At 41.6% G+C, this 13,530-nt stretch overlaps 1 protein-coding gene across 1 annotated transcript; it reads right to left on the reverse strand.

The window, feature by feature from the left end:
* Nucleotides 1–314: 314 nt before the first annotated feature.
* Nucleotides 315–5,590, reverse strand: PROKR1 (prokineticin receptor 1). Its single transcript, XM_057423376.1, has 2 exons — nucleotides 4,917–5,590; nucleotides 315–1,031 (listed from the first exon to the last, which is right to left on the reverse strand). Exons 1-2 carry the CDS (start codon nucleotides 5,411–5,413, stop codon nucleotides 335–337), a joined length of 1,194 nt encoding a protein of 397 aa, XP_057279359.1. The 5' UTR covers nucleotides 5,414–5,590; the 3' UTR covers nucleotides 315–334.
* Nucleotides 5,591–13,530: the final 7,940 nt, after the last annotated feature.

Genomic DNA, 13,530 nt, shown 5'->3' on the forward strand with positions numbered 1-13,530 from the left:
TAAGAGATTTCTCTTGAGAAGAAACAAAGGAACATCATTGCTAGGATCAGCAATTAACTCTTCCATCATTGTAATAGGCTTTAATGCATTCAACCTTTTTGTTTATCTTAAATTTTAAACAACTCTGAAATGAGTGTCTACATCCCAAATATACAAATGGCTGAAGCACAACATCAGTCCGAGTTACAGAATTATACAGCAGTCCAGTGAAAAGAGTTCTGGTGGATGTGCATAGTAGGCTGCTTTTCTAGGACTCTCACCAATGGTGGGTATTGCCACAAACAAGGGAGAAGCTTCTGAAGAGGCATTATATGAGATTATAATGGCAGAAAATTTATTTCAGCTTTATGCAGTCTACTTCCTCTGTGACTGGCATTGCACTTGTTCTCAGATCTAAATCTGTGCTAGATTTGCTTGCACTGTATGTTGATCTCCATCTGAGCAACATGATCTTCTTGAAATACTTCATGGTGTTATTTTTTACAGTTACGAAACACATGGTGTTTATCATGCTGTTACTCATAGCAATGCATTGAACTATGTAAAAAGCAGTAAGATAATGCTTCTCTTTCACAAAGATGGTGGGGAAAAAGTCACGGACAATTGTGAAGCCATAGAAAGGTGCCCAGCAGAGAACATAGGCAGTCAGGATGCACATCAGTACCATAACAGTTTTTCTTCTGCATCGTAGCCTCTTTCTGATCTGTTCTGTCTGAAATCCTGGTACGGTTTTAAACCAAAGCTCTCGAGAGATCCTGGCATAACACAAAGTCATTGTAATCACAGGTGCAACAAACTCAATACCGAAGATGAAAAGGAAGTATGATTTGTAGTACATCTGCTGGTCAATTGGCCAAATTTGACCACAGAAAATTTTCCTCTGGTTTTTAACTATAAATAACACTGTTTCAGTAGCAAAGTATGCAGATGGGATAGCTACAAGTATGGAGACGATCCAGACCAAGGCGATTAGGAGGGTTGCTGTTTGATAATTCATGCGTGGTTTCAGTGGGTGAACAATGGCCAGATACCTAGAACAGACAAACACAAAATAAAGTCTGAAGACACTCTTGATCAAAGCACAGTTTGGAATGCAGAGTTAGGCAGAAGGAAATTGCTGTCCTTCTTAAGAGAAGGAGAGAGCCTGACAAATTTATCTGTGATGAGAGTTAAGAAAATTTTCCAAAGTAGCAGCCAAGAGCCGAGTTCCTAAATCTAGGCAGAAACTCTGGAGCGAGTGGCTGAAGGTTAGGACAGTAAGTACTTGGCAATCCGAAAACCTGAGCATGCATTAGGGTGTCTGAGGGTAGCTTTAAAACTTCAGTCTTAAACTCACGCCTGTTAACAAGATCAAATTAGAAAAGTTGCAATTTGGTATCATTAAGCTTTTCCTTTTAACACAGATGACATATCTGGGAGTTGTAGAAAGGGGAAATAGAGGTAATATGCCTGTTACTGACAAATATGCTTGCAGGACCGAGCACAATATGCAGGTGATGTACCCAGGACGTGCCATGATACAGCATCAGGAAATTCTTTGCTGGAAATGAGTGTTACATAATTACACCCAGTCAGGTACAGGTAAAAATACAAACATGTAGAAGCAGGAAAATGTTTTCCCGAGCCAGAGAACTGTTTAAATATGCTTTTTCTTACCAAGGAGCAAAGAGCTGAAGCTGATGTTAATGAATGGATATGGGCGAGTGTGTTTTCAAGCCACCAGCAAATGATTGTGTATAATTTTTCTGCCCTTGGAAAATTTTGTTTCATGTATTGGAGGAGAATATTGCTAATTAATCTTAAATATGCTATGTTAAGTAATATGCCAAACCATAAAACTTGAGTTAAGTATTTGCACTCCTTATGACTGTAAAGCTGCAGGGTGTACTGTACTGGTTCACAAAAAGTGAGGAGAAATGAAAGTACATTACTTGAAAGGTTCATCAGTTGCCCTCAATTCAGCTAAAAGAGGGCTAGGACCAAATGGCATTCACTCTGGATATTGGTTTATTTGGGTTTTTTTTTGTTGGAGTTTGGGTGGGTGATTTTTTAAGCAGTTATAGATGCAGTAAGAACTTACATTAGCGTACACTCACAAAAAGATTAGCATTTCTGCTAAAAGGAGTTTTTTTATCAGAGACATTCCAGAGTTCCCACTACAATTGGATTTAACACAAAGGGTTTTTTCAAAACCTGGAATTTCTCGTTCATCCAGAGGCTATACATAAAGAGCATCCACAGGATATATTAATTCTAAAATAAAATGGGAAGTCAGTGGTGCTTTTCATCAGCCAGATCTTATAAGCAGATGAATTGTTCATCACTCTTAATAGTGCAGGCTAGATGTCAAGGGGCAGCAGAATTAATCAGCCTCATTGTGATCTGATAAATGAATATTTTTAGATCAGACCCTGTGGAAACAAGGTTGTGGAATAATGTATGTGTATGCATTCATAAGTATGAATATCTGCTCAGCAGAACTTTTGGCTGGATGGGGTAAATCTCTACAAGAGAGTCAGGAGGGAGCTTTTGTGGTAGGTTTTCCGATTCTCATTGCTTAGCACACTTGGGCTATTACTGTGAAATGGTCCCGGAGCACATGAACCAAGTTGAGATGAAGCTGCCTTGGAAGATGTGCTCCAAACTTGCGCATGAAACACAGCAAGTGCCCATGAGTATTCAGTCCAGGGGACCCACTAAAGCTCCTCTCCCAAATATTTACAGCATGAACTTTGGATCCTTAGCATGAACTCTTGCTCTTCAGATCCTGTCCTTTCACAGTGTATTATTTGATAGTGTAAATGTGGCCTTAAGTATGCAAAATTCCTACTTTTCATGTGAATAGACATCAAGGAAGATGAAACGGAGCCCCACATGAGGGGAATCCTGTGGGACAGGTTTACCCTCTCTACGAAGGTGAGTCCTTCCAAATGGCATGGTAAAACTTTTCTTAGGAGCTTATTCTTTCTAGAGACTGAAGTCAACAACCCACATGACATAACCAACATGGAATGGTTGATTGTTAAATGAACAAGGTTTCTCTCTGTTTACCAAGTCAAAAGCTCACAAAAAAAAACCAAGAACCCAACAAAAGAACAAACCCTGCAGTGGAACTATAACAGTGTGTTCTTTCAACAGACTTCACTGATTAATTATTTCCAGGATTGTTTTTAAAGATGCCTGGGGAGATACGCTGATTTGTTAGCAGGCATAAGGGCTCAGTGACCCATGTTACTTCACCATTCTGGGATGCACTAGTAGAGCTTTCCAAGAAAAGTTTTTAGAAGTTGAAGAAGATAAGTAACAGAAAATGGTAATGTGTACATGATAATGTTTAGAAGCTTAACCCTGAGCCCTCAGCTGCTGTTCTAAGGTTGTTAGACGCTTGTTAAGAATTTGTTTCATAGGAGCTGATTGGACTTTCTGCCACACCAGGACATCTCTGAACCTTCCCAGAGTCTTTCCGCAGACTTCTTTTGACATCAATAACAGCAGAATCAGTTGCACACAGGCTATGACTATACAACCATCAGCAGGATTAACTGACCTGAGCCTTTTGGATCAGGTACCAAAAACTGTGAAATATTAGACTAGAGCATCAAATGGCACATGAGAGAAATTGAGGGGGGGGGGGGGGGGGGGGTGTGATCATACAGTACATATATACAGAGGGTATACAGAGATGTAGATTGTGTTTGTACACAAAAAATGGCTTGTTGTGATGTCTTTTCTATTAAGAGTTTACTCTGAAGGTCTCTGGCTTTTTATGATGGCTGTGGGCACCGAGGATCAGCTTCAGGCTGACATTAGTCTGGCACGACTGATGCGGAGTCCACAGTGCATGAGGCTAAGAGAGCAGGAGTAATAAGAAAGAATATAGTTACATTATATTGTTAAAATTCCTTGCCTGCAGCATAAAACTCAGGACTCATAAAACCTGAGGACTGCAGCATAAACCAGGTAGTATAGCAGGTAGATATCATTATGTTCTGCTTATTTCAAATCTGTAGAAAAATCTCTGCTAAACTGGGTTGGAAGAGCATTTTATTACTTTCTGGACAGTGCCATAAATGACCTATGGGTCTTTTGTGACTTGCCACTGTGTCATCCTCAAAGAGGTGTAAAGAGAGAGGACAGCATGAGAAGAGTCATTTAAAGGAGAGGAGAGTCCTGGCCACATTCACTGAACATCCACTGCTGGGATGGAGCACCCAGCCAGTACCTCAGTACTATCAAATGGTTAATTTAATGATTGTTGGGTTTTTTTCCCTGTACAGCATGATAGGGAATAAGAACTCTTCTTTGCAGGCTGCACAGAAGTCTGATTTTTGGCTCTTTCACACCAAAATAAAACCTGTGAAAATATAATAGAGGGAGAAAGAAATATCCAGTAAGGCAATAACCCTGTTGGAAATTCACTTGTCAAATTCTGTATCACCAGTCAACTATTTCTCTTGCTGAAGAGTATTTACTTCACTGTTTAGAGTCAGAAAAGCTATGTAGGCCAGTAGTGAAAGTTCTTTACAGATGTATGGGTTTGGATCAGGATTATATAGTGCTGATGAACACCCTTTCCTCTGCATGTTTCTGATTTGTCTGTTTCTTTCTCCTCTTCCCCTTATTTTATAAATCCTCTTCTACACTTGAATCAAGCATATTTTTATGAGAAAAAAAACAATTTTAATAAGTCTGTCCTTCTCACCTGAAAAGTTAAATCAAGAAATTTTCACCGAGCTTTCTCTGGAAGAATGTCATGACCTTATGTGATAAAATCTTTATTTTATCTGCATAGTACCTGCCTTGGCACCAGCAAATCCTGCAGAAAAGCATACCGTGTTTAAACCCCAGAAATCTGGACAGTCAACCTCTGAAGTTCTGGCCATCTCCTTGTGTAGTAGCCATAGCACCCCACTTACCTGTCAACAGCAATAGCCAGGAGAGCATTGGTAGAAACATAGAGGGAGACTGTCCGTAGGTAGTTGACTGAGGCACAGAGGATGTGGCCATGCTCCCAGGACAGCTGCCTCACCACATAATAGTCCATCTCGAAGGGACAGCACACGATGGCCACAATGAAGTCAGAGATGGCCAGGTTGGCAATCAGCAAGTTGGTGAGGTTTCGCAGCTTCTTGTAGCGGGCAAGAGCAGCAATGAAGATGAAGTTGCCGATGCCACACACCAGCATGATGCCAACCAGAGCCACCCCAATCACAATCTTAGCTGCAAAGAAGGTTCTGGTTTTGGTCATGTCATCTTCACTGTCCAGTGGCAGGTCATAATCACTGTAGCTGAAATTGAAAGGGAAGGAGAAGTTTCGCAAGGAGGTTAAATCCCCATCATGGAGATTGTAGATTGCAGCAAAGTTAGAGTTAACGGTGGCATTTGAGTTATGTTCAGCTTGCTCCATGGCCATGGCTGTCTTGTTATGGCGTATATGGCTTCGCTGGCCCTTGGTTTCGTATTGGAATTACCGAGTGTGGCAGGGTACAACGCTGGCAGGCAAGAGACCTCATCCAGAGTTTCCTTCTGAGCAGTGAGTCACCTTGTGTTTGTCCCCGTAAAATTATAGAGCAACAGCCTCATTTATCTCCTTCTGTGGGAGCAAAAAGAGGAAAACATTTCCTGAGAGGAAATTACAGAAAAAATACTGTGCTGGATCCAGAGCAATAGCAACATTATTGCCCCACAGCTCTATTGCTGGCTGTGTCCAGTGGGAAAAAATACTCTTCTGTTATCATAAAACCCCTTGAGTTGTGTAATGCACCAGTTGTTACACCCAACATTTTTATTTACCAATGGTGAAATTTTGTTTTCAGCACACAGTGAAATGATTATATAGGAGGAGTGTAAACTCCAGTTTAAACCTCCACCAGCCTTTAAGCCCACAGTGCTGTCATCCCTGTGCAAGGTAAAAAAGCTAAAATGAGATGACATCTCAATTTGCAGAAGGGTATCTGATGTGCCTTGTGGACGAAAGTTTTCGCTTTATTCTCGATGTGTCATTCAGATTGATGTGGTAGGTGAGAATTAAAACAGGACTGATGTCCTGGCTCCTAAGTACATTTCTTAATTAAGCAAGAGTTGCCAAGCCCCAGGAAAATAGTGAAGCCAGCACTTTCCTTTTGGCAGCCATTAACTGAGTGGGGGAACCAAATTTTCAGCCAGTATAATCCATTATTGCTTCTCCCAAACCAGTGGAGCTCTGCCAATTTGTGTAGACAGGATTTTGTCCCATGAACCAGCCTGTAGGGTTTTGCATCCACAGACTCCTGAGGTGAAAGGGAAAATCTTGCTTAAACAAGATCCTCTCCCTGTGAATGGTATATTTGCCTTCCCAGCAAAGTGCCTTGAACTTTTAAAGACTGGGAGGAACAGGCTTCCCCCTTTGTACTGCTGCTTGCACCAAATGTTACAAATTCATTTATTTTCTACACTGATGTAAAAAGAAAATCTAACCTACTCCCTAATTTTGCCCCTTTAACAAAATGCTAGGAAGGCTGTCTTTTTGTTTCTTCCCATGGCACATCTAGAAATCCTCGCACCAAACTCCCAGCTGTCAGGACAGTCCCACCCCATCCTAGAAGAGAATCAGGAGTATTACCACTTCTCTGCATTGAAGCAGTAGGACTTCAGAGCGTTGGATGCTATCAAACAATGTCCAGCATGGCTACAAAGCACAATCTACATAGCAGAGCTATTGCCCCCTTCTTTCCCTGGAACCCTCAGCCCCTCATGTACCAATACTTAATAAATTTCTAAGAGAAACTCTCTCGTAACTTCTGTCTCCACATTGCTTTTCAAACTGAAGAGTTGCAGAATAACAGAAAACTAAAGCCTGAAACTAAATAACAGTTCAAACAATTGACTGCTTTCCAAGACATCCCCACAGCTGCCTGGAAATGTGAATGTTCATTTAAGAGAAGTACTAAATAAATACTTGGATGCAAAATCTGTACATTGGTCAAAGCAAGGTGTAGCATCTGTTCCAGACAGGTTTCCCTGCAAATTGTCAAGAGAGAGCTTTAAAATAAATACAGGCAACACAACCATCCACAAACTGACATAACACAATCAGCTAACTGTACCTGCTCTCATCTTCTTGGAGTTCTCAGGCACCATGGGGATAGCCTCCAGGTTTGTCCCCTGCAAATGTGCTGCTGTCACAGGAGCAGAGAAAGGATCACTGGAAGCAGCCAGAGGACTTTGCTGCACGATCATTTCTCTCCCAAGCAGGTTTGCCCTGCTGCTCAGGGGAGGATGGCTCCGCTGGCTCTGTGCATGCATCTAAAGCCTTTTCTCAGTGGGAGGCACCTTGAAGCTGTCCATGCATTTCTGATTTTAAAGAGGCAGTGCGATACGGAGACAATAGAGCACAGCCCTTTTTCACTCTGCTTGAAGCCCCCTGAATGCATCAATCTGGCAGAGTGGCTTTGTTACCAAGTCTGAGCATGGGAGGTTTAAAATCCCAGTCTCCACTTGCTCTTTGACTTTTGTCTGTGCTGGGCAGCAGCTACCTACACCTGGTGTGACACAGACGCAAAACACAAACCTCCCAGTGAAGAGGAGGGAGAGGAAGGAGGGTGAATTACTTTTGTAGGGACCTTTCTCTGTGTATCTCTCCCTGTCTATTGTCTTTAAGACTGCAGCTGTGGCAGCTCCTGCAGAAGGAGGGTCAAACGTTTAATAGCTGTAAATCAGAGGACCCCTGACAGCTTTCCTTGCCCTCTCAGGGAATTACTTAAGAGTGGATGAGGGGCAGTGAATCCTTAAGGACTTGGTGTCCTTTGCTAATGCTGCCTCCTCATTGCTCTGAAGCGCTTGCACCTCGGGGAGCAGTTTTCTTGCTTCCCAATTCTCCAGAAAGAAAGGAAATGCACAGCAGATCCCCAACCTCTAGTGCAGCTCTGGGCTTAATCACATTAGATGATATTTTCCAAGGTGCATAGTTAGGACACATTACATTGAGCATCAGTGGATGAGACCACAGGGCACTGTTGAAGGTCATGAAGAGCGTAGCACGTTTGCAGAAACCTAGCTTTCAGGAACTAGTGGACACATAGCTCTAGAAGAAAAAGATGAGGAAAGAAATCTGTTAATATGAAATATGTCTGGGGTAAAAGGGCCATTAATGTGACATTTCTTCCGTGAAACCCGTAGAAGGTCAGAGAGTCGCCACTATCCGAAGCCAGCAGACAGAAGTGAGAATCTCACAGTGTACACTTTGCCTACAGTGCAATAGGTGAAAGCCATCAAGAGAGTTTAATATCCTGAAAGGGTGCAACCAAATGAACAATGAGGAAATCAGATGCAGTCTGTTTTTTGAGTTCTGTCACAAAAATGTAAACATAGTAAGTATAGGGAGAGGCAAAGTGAGCTTAATGCATACATCAGCACCATGTGTAAAAGATCACTAAAATGGGCCGCATAAACTTTATATGTCCCTTAAGAAAAGCTAGTGCACTGAAGGGAGCCCTTGCAAGCTTTACATTAGGAAGATGCGTGATCTCTTTAAGGCTTTCTTCAGCTGTCTCACATTAAGTTATCTAGTGAGTTTATCAATCAGCATGATACCCAAATACTTATATTGCTTTAGGCTGAAACCTCAGCTGCTACAGAACTGTCTATCCCTATTGACAGGTAGTATTGGAAGCCTTATAACTACAGCCCCTTTATGCTCTAGATTCATGCTCTGTATGTAGCTTCTGTATGGCAGTTATTCATCTACCATGCTCTGAGTAATTTTGCTATATGTGTTAAGCTGTTTCTCAGTAAATACTAGTAATATTGTGAAATTATGTGATTTGAATGTGCTGTGCGAGGCAGTGCTTTGTAGTTGAATAGAAGTTATTGAATGGACAATGAAACCAATAGTCCTGACACCTGCCCTTAGAGCCAAATGGGGAGAGTGAAAGGTAAAAGATGGGTTTAGAGCTTCCATAACTGTCCTGATAACCTGCCCCACCACAACAAGGGCTGGTGGTAATGGCAAGACTCTAAAGCCATGGGGAATGTGGAGGAGGATTTCCCAGCTATAGATGCTGTGTAAAAAGTCCTAAAGGCTGCCTTCAAAAACCACAGTCTCTTGTGACTTCTGGTGTAAACTGCTGAAAGAGCAGCTCCCTGGGGTGGCCAGGCTGCAATATGGGCAACCATCTTTGTCTTTCTGTGCACAGCTGGGATTTTCAGCCTACTGCCATTGCTCAGCCCTGAGGCTTTGGTGTCTACAGGTCTCCTCTTCCTGAAACAGGGCACTAGGAGGCTTGCGGAGACTGAGAGATCCGTCCTCACAGCCCATATGTGACATCCATTTACCTCATGATCACACTCTATTACATTTTATTTCAAAGATCCCATTGTTTTGTAGAACACATGATTCTGGTGTTGGAATTCTGCATGGGACATCCCTGGAAAGGGACTTTTTATAAGATCAAGTAGCAATAGGACAAGGGGCAATGGCTTTAAACTGAAAGAAGGTAGATTTAGATTAGATAGTAGGAAGAAGTCCTTCATTGTGAGGGTGATGAGGTACTGGAACAGGCTTCCCAGAGAAGCTATGGATGCCTCATCCCTGGAAGTGTTCAAGGCCAGGATGGATGGGGCTTTGAGCAATCTGGTCTAGTGGAAGGTGTCCCTGCTTGCTGCAGGGGGGTTGGAACTAGATGATCGATAAGGTCCCTTCCAACCCAAACCATTAGGTGATGATGATGACAAGGTTTCTCCTTGATAGCATTTATTGGTGGTTCCCTTACGGTGTCGTAAGTTTTGACATAGCATCACAATGCATTTTCTGAGACCAGTGTTACCAGTTTGATGAATTCAGGCTGAGAAAGAAAAGTTGATATTGAAAGCTACCGTGTCAACAATTTACATTCCTGTTTGTTTTTTTCATTAGTATGTTCACAGTTTGAACGGGAAGTTATTTGGAGGCTAAATGATGCAAAAACATTGCGATGTAAAATACTTGTTTAGAGACTTTCAAATAATGAATTTCTAAAGCTAGCATTTAGCCTGGCAACAGACCTAAAGGACTCTGGCCTTTCATTTCAAAACAGTAAATTCACCAGCTACTGTCAATTTTTTTCCTAATTGCTAAATAAATTGGACTCTGAGTGAGGTAATTAATCCTAGGGGACTTACATAAGCTTTGCATAAAGTATAGTTGGAGTTTTACGAAGGTTGGTAATGCAAATCGGTTGGTGAAATGTGACAAAAGCATCAGGCATCCTATGATTTTCTGGAAAAAAAACCCAAAAGGTAGCAGCACTCATGGGTCGTGTATTTCTACTCAGTATTCTAAGCAGACATTCAGCTCAGGGGCTTTACTACATCTAAGAGTGTGTAACTGACAGCAGTGTTTGAGAGGATACCAGACTTGCTTACGTAAAGAGTTAGGTATGTTTTTCTAGTACATGAAAACATGCCTTGTGGTACTAAAGGAAAACAACTTCTGGATGGAGTTTGGCAAAAAAGTGCACACAGGAGTAATCTCGCCATACTCAGCTGTTCCGATGGTGACTTGGGCTGTGGAGAACTCCTGGGAAGGAGAGAGCAGAGATTGCAGAACGCAGGATCAGAGAGCAGGAGAGAGCAGAGCCATTATTAATGGATTATGTCATCATGCTACTTTTCTCTTACCCACTTTTCCCTGCTCTTTTACAGAGTGTATCACTTCTTGGCTTGGGAAAAGGGGCAAAGCATCTGAAGGAGCAGCAGTGTGGGTTGTCAATAGCCATAGGCACACTCTGCAAAGAGGGTTGTCAGCACTGTTTAAACAGCAGACATGGCGCCTTCATCCGAAAGGTTTTTCCCTTTCAGAGGTGCACGGGTTTCTGCAGACAGTGGCATTAGGGCAGATCTCACAGCCAGATGACACCAGGTTTAGGAGTGCTGTACAGAGCTTACTTAATGGTACAAGGTGACCCAGGTGAAATCGGCAACCTTCTTCCAAATAGAAGCCCCTTTCCTATTACTTGTTTCTTTTGTTTCACTTTTGAATTCTCCTCCAACATGTATTTTTGGTTTTTGTCATCTTTGTTCATAATTTTGTGAATGTGTAAGAACAGGATGTTTATTTTGCTCAGCTCACTTAGCATGGCATTCTTCTGTGAGAAGCCCACCCCTGCCCTCAATAATCGTCTATGAAATACATAGAAATATCTATAAGAAGCTTATAACTGTCAGTTACCACCCTTACTTAGAGAAGCCCATCTTACCCACAGCAAAAATGACAGTATTTGGGGCAATGTAGAAAGCAGAGACAAGCCCAGGGACTGTGCACAGGTCTGGATGCCACAGTAGTAAGACATGAATGACCACAGAAACAACATTTCAGTCTTTAAACATTCAATAGTTTGTTTAATTATTAACTATATCTCTTTTTTTTTCTTTTCCTTTATTTATGATGTTTTTGTTAGGCTTTGTGATGATTTTTTTTTAAATCAGCCTTCCTTAGAGCAAATGCCTGTTACCACAAACCTTTCTCTGGAGCAGAACCCCCTTGAAAGGCAAGTTTTAAATGCTTTTCTCCCCACATCCTGCCTGGGCACACTCATAGCTTGGTGGATACTGATGTGCCAGCTGTGGGCAGCAGCAGCGAGCAGCAGTGCACCGCCTTGCTGCTGCAGCTAGGCAGATGACTGCTGAGACAGCCTGCTTTGCTCCACTCACTTACCAGCTTTGTTCTCTGCTGAGACTCTTCCCTGTCACAATAGTCCCAGTCAGCTCTTAGGGGTTGCTTAATTTTAGACTACAACTCTTAAGACCATTTCCAGAGATTCTAAAAGGCCATATCGCTGTAAGTTCAGTCTGTTCTATGCCAGATATTTGGAATAACAAAGATGAGTGCTTGGAAACTTTTGCCAATTGGAGATAAAAATCAGTTTAGCAAGTTGAAATGTTCTGGTTTGATACTGGCCTCTAAAGGATGTTACTGCAATTACTTGGTATTTCTAGGGATGCCTTTTCAAACTTAAACCTTGGAGACTTTACCTGGAAACTGGGTATTTTCCTCTGCTTCTACCTCTGTGCTCGTTGTACAAAAGAACACTTACTAGTCCAGGTTTACAATTGCAGAAGGTAGTCAGGTTTTCTTTATTTCTGAGCATTGTTCTAAGAGAATGAAGTTGAAATAATAAGTAGCTCACACAGAACAACCTTTTGGAAAGAGGTTTTAGGATTATTCTCTAATCTCTTGTTCCCGGGTTGTGTTACATATATACAAATAACGTGTGACAAATGGTTCCTTGGCCTGTTGGTGAAGAAGGTTTGTAATGTGGAGCTCATGCCTTCTGTATGAAACTGTTAAACGTTTCTTAGTCGCACCAGATAAATTAAATTCCTCATTTTAATATCTCTGATCCAGATCAGAAGTCTGCATTTGGCCTCCTCCTCAGAAGCTCGTTTATTCATACCTCATATTCAAAACCTTTGAATTTAGAAATATCTAAAAGGAGCTTAATATGTCCTATACATAGTTAGGCTCATTGCTCCTTTGGATTTTCAGAGACAGTCTTGTTTATTTTGGATCCTACTCAAAGACACACTTGGTGCACATTCTCTTTCAGTGGGTGCTATGAGCTGCAGAATGCCTTTGGAAATGAAGCAGCCTTTTAATTGGAGTACCTCAGTAGGTGACAGACCTCCAAGGAAGTCAGCAGGTTTTTGGAAGGATATAAGTAGGAGAAACTGGATGCTGCATTTCTTAAAAAAAATTAACCATTATCTGTTGCTACAATCTCAAAATTAATCTAAACTGTGGGCACTTTCCTTTGCCCTTTCTGTGCTCTGTTGGCAAAGCCCTTTGATATGATTTATCATCATCTTCTTTTTTCTTTTCTTTTTATTCAGTGAACATGAATTTCTATTCTTTTACCACAGACAGAATCCTGCTTCTTTATGTCTCTCCTTTTGAATATTGTGGTGGTTTTGCCATTGTCACTGGCAGGTTGGCATTTCACCCTGTATTTCCGTGGCAGGCAGAATGGTTCCAAGAATTCCCTTCTGCTGTTCCCATAATCCCACTTTTACCTGAAAGTCACCCTCCTTTTCCTTATTTCTACCATCTCAGCATGAACATACAGACCAGAGCATGTCTCTATGAAGCACTTTTATGTCAAGCAGCGTGCAATTTATTTGCAATTAAAGATCTGCCAGGAGTTCAGTGTCAATCTAAGAAAGATTAACAAACTGTGAAAGCTTCATTGCAGGTATCATATGTTGCTGGTTGTTTCTGTACACACTTGAAATAAATTCTAACCCAACAGAATAATGTCTAAGGGTAGTTTCATTTGAAGCTACTTAGAGCATGAAACCATAGTCTTGGTGTCAGGATGAGTCATGAGAAGCTGCAATTACAACTTATTTCTGACTTTAAAAAAGGTTTTTAAAGTTCTTTTGATGTGGTGTCAAAACTGTAGGGACAGATCAGCCATCTTTTCATAACATTTTTGAAGTCTGAGGCAGCAATGTAGAAGCGACTGCTGTGACAGGAGATGAAAGGTATGTCCCTGCTGCCCAAACAAGGTGGAGATG

This window comes from Pezoporus wallicus, unplaced genomic scaffold (assembly GCF_028554395.1).
Source record: "Pezoporus wallicus isolate ANWC-B61680 ecotype Strahan unplaced genomic scaffold, APGP_CSIRO_Pwel_v1 contig_4191, whole genome shotgun sequence".
NCBI classification, from domain to species: domain Eukaryota; kingdom Metazoa; phylum Chordata; class Aves; order Psittaciformes; family Psittacidae; genus Pezoporus; species Pezoporus wallicus.

Excerpts from the sequence above, each read along its gene's own strand:
- PROKR1 (XM_057423376.1), bottom strand. The coding sequence starts at position 5,413 with ATGGCCATGGAGCAAGCTGAACATAACTCAAATGCCACCGTTAACTCT. Across the intron at positions 1,032-4,916 it reads CTGGCTATTGCTGTTGACAG|GTATCTGGCCATTGTTCACC; the intron begins GTAAGTGGGGTG and ends TGTCTGTTCTAG.